The 9,310-nt window shown below is 38.2% G+C and overlaps 2 protein-coding genes across 2 annotated transcripts; one reads left to right on the forward strand and one right to left on the reverse strand.

Annotated features, from left to right (window-relative positions):
* The first annotated feature begins 519 nt into the window (after positions 1-519).
* Positions 520-4,488, forward strand: LOC132097834 (carnitine O-palmitoyltransferase 2, mitochondrial-like). Its single transcript, XM_059503783.1, has 5 exons — positions 520-747; positions 1,498-1,578; positions 1,684-1,790; positions 1,879-3,183; positions 3,623-4,488. Exons 1-5 carry the CDS (start codon positions 548-550, stop codon positions 3,949-3,951), a joined length of 2,022 nt encoding a protein of 673 aa, XP_059359766.1. The 5' UTR covers positions 520-547; the 3' UTR covers positions 3,952-4,488.
* Positions 4,489-6,589: 2,101 nt separating this feature from the next.
* LOC132097200 (protein mago nashi homolog) lies at positions 6,590-8,245 on the reverse strand. Its single transcript, XM_059502840.1, has 5 exons — positions 8,012-8,245; positions 7,598-7,656; positions 7,368-7,478; positions 7,157-7,239; positions 6,590-6,823 (listed from the first exon to the last, which is right to left on the reverse strand). Exons 1-5 carry the CDS (start codon positions 8,100-8,102, stop codon positions 6,724-6,726), a joined length of 444 nt encoding a protein of 147 aa, XP_059358823.1. The 5' UTR covers positions 8,103-8,245; the 3' UTR covers positions 6,590-6,723.
* Positions 8,246-9,310: the final 1,065 nt, after the last annotated feature.

The raw sequence follows: 9,310 nt of genomic DNA on the forward strand, positions 1-9,310 counted from the left end.
GCGTTCAAATATGTTTAAAATATATGTCAATGTAATAAATATTCGAAATTTAAGGAGTAAGAACATTTATTTAATATTTTAAAATATATTTTTTTTAAATATCGGTTTGTGTTGCTTTGTGAGAATTCTAATGTAATTCAAACATAATGAAAAATGCAGTTGAAACATTAGATACACAACTTAGCCTACACATGTTTATATATATATATAAATATACAAATTGCATTTTTATATAGATTTGACTTTTATTTTGAAAAAAGGGGATTGTTGGTGAGAGGCGGAAGTAATGAATCAAACATTAAAATCGGAAATTTTGTTGTGAATTTTGTCTGATTGTTAAGCAGCTAATGAAAATTGTCTTATGTTTTTTACGTTTGTTGTTATTTTTTAACTAAATAGAAAGGTAAGAGAACACAGGTAGCTAATTATTGTTGGCCGTACCGACAGCGACAGGATCTGTCAGACACACTGCTCGAGTTAACGTAACGTAACAGAAGTTTTGAAATCGAAGTTGAGATTTAGGGAAAATACGCTCATAACTCCTTAAATGTCAAGCTGTATGATGGCAGGTCTGATCTCTACGCAATATAATTCAACACTGAGCAAATTCAAATGGTTAAGGAATGTCCCTGCCCTCTCGGTTCTAACGAGAACTCGGCGTAGATACAGCAGTAAGGAAGGAGCTGGGATTGAGTATTTACACAAGAGTGTCGTCCCGACCATGCACTACCAGAAGAGTTTACCAAGGTAGGAAATTGACGTAGAATCACACACGGGGTATATCATTTACGTCATATAATTCATTTTGCTGTGCTTTGATACTGCATCTTTGATGATGAATCAGATTTTATCTGGAAATACAATATACATTTTGTCTACGTAAGTTTCAGGACATATTAGAGAATGTAGGTGAAAGTGCAAATTCTACGCTTAGGTTGCAAGGGGGATGGGGACACGGTGTTACACATAAATCGACCCCCTTACCTTAAATTTAGTTCCCTCAGTATTGTTCCGTGGTAAATTGTCTATAGAATTACATTCAAACATTCTAAAATAAAATAAAATGTAATAATCTTAGATTAAAAGTATAATCTAATTGTCTTGGGTTTGAGGTGCTGTGTTTACTACCACCTAAAGGTTTTCAAATGTTTGGGAAAAAAAGTCTCTTATGTCAGGAATACAGTAAAAACAGTAATATTATGAAATATTATTACTAATATATATATATATATATATATATATATATATATATATATATATATATATATAGTATGCAATTTATTCCAATGAAAGCATAGAGCTGAATTTTCAGCAGTCATTATTCCAGTCGTCAGTGTCACATGTGCTGCTTAACATTTTTATGAAAACGTGATACATGTTCAGGGTTATTTAATAAATAGAATGTTCAATAATTTTACCATGTAAAATGTCTCACACTAAAATGTCTAAAAATGTATGGATGTTTCCCAAAATATCAATTTTATATGTTCTCTATAGATTACCAGTTCCAAAACTGGAAGATACAATACGGAGGTATCTGGCAGCTCAAAGACCCCTGCTGAATGATGAACAGTACAGGTAAGCCAAAAGTATCTATATCAATTTATTTATTTCATTTTCTAATTGCCCTTTAATGTTTAAAAAAAAAATTCTGTCTACTTTTGCTCCCTTGAAATTCATCAGTAATACAGAGAAAGTAGCACATGATTTCCAGAGTGGTGTAGGCAAGCAGTTACATGAAGAACTTGTGGCCTTAGACAAAAACAACAAGCACACCAGCTATATATCAGGTAGGAGATGTAATAATAAAAAGAACAATTGAATATTATTAGTTTTAACTGTAACATCATTCATGAATTTCTCCCATTTGCCTTGCAGCTCCATGGTTTGACATGTACTTGTCTGCTCGGGAGTCTGTTGTGCTCAACTTTAACCCCTTCATGTCCTTTAACCCTGACCCCAACCCCGAGTACAACGACCAGCTTGTGCGAGCCACCAACATGGTGTGCTCAGCCGTCCGGTTCATGAAGACCCTTCGTGCTGGTCTACTCGAGCCAGAGGTGTTTCATCTTAACCCTGCCAAGAGTGACACCGATAGTTTCAAGAAGTTGATCCGATGGGTCCCCCCCTCTATCTCATGGTTTGGAGCCTACATGGTGAACGCCTATCCTCTGGATATGTCCCAATACTTCCGCCTCTTCAACTCTACACGTATACCCAAGTACAAGCGCGACGAGCTCCTCACAGATGATAAGGGCCGCCACCTGCTCGTAGTAAGGCGAGGCAACCTGTATGTGTTTGATGCTCTAGATCGGGACGGCAGCCTCATAAAGCCTGCTGAGGTGCAAGCTCATTTGAAATACATTCTGTCAGACCCCACAAAAGCTCCTTCGTTCCCCTTGGGCATTCTAACCAGTGAGAATAGAGACACCTGGGCAGGGTTAAGACAGAAACTAATGGATGCTGGAAATGGAGGAGCTCTGCATTTAGTAGACAGTGCTTTGTTCTGCCTCTGCTTGGATGAGGAGGTGATGAGAGACCATATTCACATTTCCCACAACATGCTACATGGAGACGGCTGCAACCGCTGGTACGACAAGTCCTTCAGTATCATCTTGGCTAAAGACGGACAGGCGGCCATCAATTTTGAGCACTCTTGGGGTGACGGTGTGGCTGTTCTTCGCTTCCAGAATGAGGTCTTCAAGGACACCACAGAGAAGCCTTTGGTGGGGCCTGGATCCCAGCCTGCAGCGGTGGACTCTTCCTCTGCGGTGCGCCGATTAGAGTTTAAACTCACTGATGAGTTAAAAGCTGGAATCGCAAAAGCCAAAGAGAACTTCCAGGCCGCCGTGTCAAAGCTCACCATCGACGCTATGGAGTTCAAGAAAGGTGGAAAGGAGCAACTTAAGAAGAAGAAGCTCAGTCCAGATGCCATCTCTCAGCTGGCTTTCCAGATGGGCTTCCTACGCCAATATGGCCAGACGGTTGCCACATACGAGTCGTGTAGCACTGCAGCCTTTAAACATGGGCGCACAGAAACCATCCGTCCCGCTACCATCCACACACAGCGCTGTGCCAAGGCATTCATTGAGCGGCCTGGACAGCACAGTGTGGAGCAGTTACAGGGGCTGTTGAATGAATGCTCCAAATACCATGGACAGCTCACTAAAGAGGCAGCAATGGGTTAGTGCATATTCATGAGGTGTCTTGTCATCCTGGGGGGGTGGGGGGGGGGCAAACTGAAGTTTATCTTAGCAAGACATCTTTTTTCTTCAGTATTGAGCAAGAAAAAAGGTGCAGTTAGTCTACAAATGACAATTCTGTCATCCTTATTGACAGAATTTCAATATATAGGACTTACTTTCCTATGTTCTGTGGATCACAAAAGAAGATATAACGAGTGTTATTGTGGTCCAAAACAGCATTAGACCCCACTGATTGTTATTGTATGGACAAAAATATATATATTTTTTATATATAAACAGGTTAAGAATGACTTGAGTTTGATGACAGAATTTCCATCCTTTTACATTTTTTGGGGAGGGTGGGCATCAAATTAGATCATTAGTTCACTCTCAACTTATCTATTTCATCGTTATATTTTTTGTACATTTTCTTCTAGGTCAAGGCTTTGATCGCCATCTCTTTGCCATGCGCTACCTGGCTAATTCAAAAGGAATGGCCCTGCACGGTCTCTACAAGGATCCAGCATATACTGCCATAAACCACAACATTCTCTCCACTAGTACTCTTACCAGCCCCGCAGTCAGTCTGGGAGGGTTTGCTCCAGTGGTGCTTGATGGTTTCGGAGTGGGCTATGGTGTCCATGATGAATGGATAGGTTGCAATGTGTCCAGCTACCCTTCCAGAAATGTTCACGAGTTCCTGAAGTGTGTTCACAAGTCCTTGGAAGACATTTTTACAGTACTTGATGGAAAACCCATTAATTGAAAGTGCACTTAATGTGTTGAAGTTCATTGAAGCACTTTGTAAGGGAGTAGTCTGAATTTAGAACCATTTATGTTTTACTTTTATCAGATAAGGACTCAAGTGTATCAGTGTAACATGTTTATATTTAAAGGCTGAAAGTAGAACTAAGCGTTGCACTGTGTGGATACACAAATTTGATTGCTTGGTATTGAGCTTATGCTGAAGTGATCTGATCCAGAAGCAAAAATTAGTAATTGTAATGGGGCTATAGGTAAAACTGTGAATGCTGATGTCCTGAAATGTGTTGCGTTTGAAATATTTGCAGTGTATTTCCCCCAGGTTCAACAGGCAGCTTTAATCCATCTATACTTTTCAACGGTCAATTATCTTTGTCTCAATGCAACATGTATACAATGTACTTCCATACACGAAAAAAATCATGTACAATAATTGAAAGACCTGTCCTTTGCCTTATAAGATGTAAACACATGGATAACTATGAATACTCTGATTGTAAATATTGTAACAAGCTTAAAAAAAAAAAGATAAAATATTGAATATCTGCTTAAAATATTTCAGCCAAATGTGTACATTTGTGAGGTTTGCATACACTACTTTTTAAAAGTCTGGGGAGTCGTTCATTCAAAGATAATAGGAAAGATTTGTATATTGCTACCAAAAAAAAGAAAAGAAGTAAATTATGTTCTTTTGAACTTTACATTCATCAAAGAATTCTGATAAAATGTATAATTTTCCATAAAAATATTAAGCAACACAATTGTTTTCAACAATAAGAAATGCATCATGTGACACTGAACACTACACATTTAGCAGTGCCATTACAGAAATAAATTACGTTTTAAGATAATATTTATTCTTACTGTATTCCTGAAACAAGTCATCCTTGGTGAACATGAGACATTCAACCCCAAACTTTAAACTAGTAGTGTACGTATTGCACCACCTATTTAGAGTGCAAATGTTGATATCACCATTAAAGGGTTAGTTCATCCAAATATTTAAATTATGTCATTAATGACTCACCATCATGTCGTTCCAAACCCAAAAGACCTCCGTTCATCTTCGGAACACAGTTTAAGATATTTTAGATTTAGTCCGAGAGCTTTCTGTCTCTCCATTGAAGCGGTGTGCACGGTATACTGTCCATGTCCAGAAAGGTAATAAAAACATCAAAGTAGTCCATGGGACATCAGAGGGTCAGTTAGAATTTTTTGAAGCATCGAAAATACATGGTCCAAAAATAGCAAAAACTACGACTTTATTCAGCATTGTCTTCTCTTCCGGTCTGTTGTGAGCATGTTCACTGCAGTTTAGTGATATCCAGTTTGCAAACGAATCACTCGATGTAACCGGATCTTCTTGAACCAGTTCACCAAATCGAACTGAATCGTTTGAAGCGGTTCACGTCTCCAATACGCATTAATCCACAAATGACTTAAGCTGTTAACTTTTTTTAATGTGGCTGACACTCCCTCTGAGTTCAAACAAACCAATATCCCGGAGTAATTCATTTACTCAAACAGTACACTGACTGAACTGCTGTGAAGAGAGAACTGAAGATGAACACCGAGGCGAGCCAGATAACGAACGAAAGACTGACTCGTTCTCGAGTCAAGAACCAGTTTTCGGATCACCAGTAGTGATGGGATGTTCGGTTCTTCTCCGTGAACAGGTTCTTTCTGACAGTTTGATTCAATAAAACGGTTGAAGAAAACAGTTCACCGGTTCTTTTGCGCTCAACGTAATGACGTCATTGGCGATGATTGCCCTTGATTCAAGCCTTCGGTTTACCCGCGCTCATAACATTAGCACAGAATCAATCACCAAAAGAATCAGTTCGGTTCAGACGCTATGTGTGTCGGTCTGCTTCACACTGAATCACACATGCGCAGTATCATCAGCTCCTCGGATCTCGAATCAGACGCGTCCGACAGAAACGGTTCTTGACTCGAGAACGAGTCAATCGTTCGTTCGTTATCTGTCTCGTCGCTCATCTTCAGTTCTCTCTTCACAGCAGTTCAGTCAGTGTACTGTTTGAGTACATTAATTACTCCGGGATATTGGTTTGTTTTAACTCAGAGGGAGTGTCATCCACATTAAAAAAGTTAACAGCTTTAGTCATTTGTGGATTAATGCTTATTGGAGACACGAACTGTTTAAAACGATTCAGTTCGATTTGGTGAACTGGTTCAAGAAGATCCAGTAACATCGAGTGATTCGTTTGCGAACCGGATATCACTACACTGCAGTGAACGCGCTCACAATAGACCCAGAAGAGAAGACAATGCTGAGTAAAGTCGTAGGTTTTGCTATTTTTGGACCAAAATGTATTTTCGATGCTTCAAAAAATTCTAACTGACCCTCTGATGTCACATGGACTACTTTGAAGATGTTTTTATTACCTTTCTGGACATGGACAGTATACCGTGCAAACACTTTCAATGGAGGGACAGAAAGCTCTCGGACTAAATCTAAAATATCTCAAACTGTGTTCCGAAGATGAACGAAGGTCTTACGGGTTTGGAATGACATGAGGGTGAATTATTAATGACATAATTTTAATATTTGGGTGAACTAACCCTTTAAGGTGTTGAAAAGATATTTTGCAGTTTAAGAGGTTTTGAAATGTAGAGTAAAGTTTTTCAACAGTTGAACAAATTTATTTAAAAAAAAAAAACAATACCACCAAGCAATATACAATTACAAATGTTGAAAATAGCTCAAACAATAACTAAAATATGACCTCAATCTAGAATCAAAGCAACTGGGTAGCTAGATGGGCTTGATTTTGAAGTGGAGGCCGATGAGACTGAATACAAGGCATTTGAGATCCTGGACCAGATAGTAGAAAACTCTGAGTCCTTCTGGGTCCCTGATGATCAAAATCAGAAATGTTATTACTTTTATAATATGGAGAACACACAGTGCGGCACTGCTTCAGAGAAGAAAAAGGAAAGCAATTAACTGCAGGATAATACTGAATAAATTACGAAGAAAAAAAACTACATTGCAGTAAATCATTCAGCAGATGCTTTTATCTTAAATGATTTATAAATAAGATCCATTACAAGCAATTTATCATACAAGAGTCAATAATACTTGTGGTCCTGCAATACCAGGCTTCAAGAATGAGATAGTAATGCTGAAGTGAAAATGCAGTAAAGCAGAGAGAACAAAAGGAGATCCATCTATGAAATATGCTTACTTGGACTGGTTGACATCAATTAAAGATCCAATTTTGGAAGTTGTAAATGAAATGTGTTCATCACCGATGACAATCTCCAGTTCCTATACAGCACAAAGAAAAGCAATTAGGATGAAATTAGGAGTATTAAACCACACGTGGTGACCAGAGCAAGGGTAAAAAAAAAATAATAATAATTAAAAATGAAAGCAATATATATATTTCTACAAACCTGTCGCCCGACTCTGTCTGGAGGTGGCCACAAGGCATCGTCTTCTTTTGTGATCTCACTGTCATCAATGATTCTCTTCAACTCTTCCATCACGCTTTTATGAACATAAGCCTGAGGGGGGGGGGGGGGGGGGGGGGTTCTCTCATAAGATACAAAGCCTACATAGATACATCTCAACAAAAATGACCTAATATTGAATGTATGTGACGTCATCATGCAGCTGACTTTACCTCTTTTCGGATCATGACGTCGTTCTTGTAGTTACTGTTGTTTGCATACCTCAGTTTGCCTGGAAGATAAAAAAAAAACTATCCATAAATTATATGAAAGCTTCTTATGAAAAGTTTTAACAGTCACTGAAATATTATATCAGAAACACAACAATTTCTTAGCATAAATATTATTTATTTAAAAAAAAAAAAAGACATTAAAGTGACACTTTTAAGCAAATCAACTGTTACCTAACATTTTAATTAGTTTTTCTACACAAACTTCCTCTCTACTTCACAATTACGAAGGAAATAAACCAGTAATTAAAGTTCAAATAGCTTTAGAACAACGTTTCGGCCTAGTAAAAAGGCAAGCACAGATATCAACAGAAAGGCTGCTAGCATATTAGCAAGCTAAATTGGCGCCTGACTTACCGTCTGGTCTGAATTCAAATTCCAGAAATTCGTGTCCGAATTTACCTTTATGGCCCACATAGTACCTCAAATAAAAGTCACTCGAGGACATATCTGTGCACGATATTTAAGGTCCTATATATCAAAAACAACGCACGAACACTCTTCCTTCAATGAACCGCTTGAGAAACGACCAATATGGAATCGCATGCGCATTGCACAGAGTTGCCAGGTTCACACACAAAACCCTCCCAGATGGTACTCTAAACTAGCCCATTCGCTTTCGAGGGGTTCCCCGTTAAAAATAGCTTTCAGGGATGAAATACACGTGTTTTTGTGGGGTTCCCTTGGTAACATTTTCAGGGGCTAAATATCACGTATTGAGGTAGGTTTTTTTAACCCGCGGACAAACAACCCCCGGCAACAGTGTTAAAGTAGCCTCAATTCCGCGGGAAAACTGGGGACTTGGCAACACTAGTACTGCAGGTAGCGGTGTGACGTCATACACCGGTCGCACAATAATGATGCTGCAGTTGACCAAAAGCACATTATAACCTCCCTGAACCTAAAAAAAAAAAAAAAAAAAAAAAAAAAAAACTCCCTGAACCTGTTTTGTGTTTTTGTATACTTTCATGTTTTCTTTGTTCTAATCTAAACCATTGTATAATTCTGTCCAGTTTGCAATAAAGTTTTTAAAAGAGAGGGATTAACTCTTGTGAGTCTTTTTTTCTGTCTCTCTCTGATGCAAGCAAATGCGATAACAGCACGCAGGTAACGAGGAGGCAACGAACATGAGGAGTAAAAAAACTTTTATTTAACTAAGCTTTGCTGTCAATCACTTTTTTATACAACTTTCTGCAAGTCTTTACACATGTACATGATAGTACAGTTATAGTGGATTTATTAAAGCAAAGAAACACCTAAGAACAAAAAAGCCAATCCCCAGCTTCAAGAGTAACAGTTCAAGATAATGTGTTATTAATATTCATTGTAGTGTCACAGAAATGCTGTTTTAAAGCCTTGCAACTGTAGTTTGTTTGGTCCAACAACACAAGCATGCAACCTTTTCTGATTGTAATATAGTTTTGGCTTTCTTTGCATGTTGCACCCCTTTTGCAAACACCAAAACTCAAAGGCATCAATAATTGAACATATACATCATGCAAAACAAAATACTTTTGAAAATCCCTCAAAGTCACCCCTCTTTGCAACAAGACAACCTGTTTCAGGCTAGGATTTCTAATATCAACATAAATGCATAAAGGTTGTCACATATTTAGACATTAGTGTGGGAGTCATGCTTATTGATTGCACATTAAA

Source organism: Carassius carassius, chromosome 21 (assembly GCF_963082965.1).
Source record: "Carassius carassius chromosome 21, fCarCar2.1, whole genome shotgun sequence".
Classification (NCBI taxonomy): domain Eukaryota; kingdom Metazoa; phylum Chordata; class Actinopteri; order Cypriniformes; family Cyprinidae; genus Carassius; species Carassius carassius.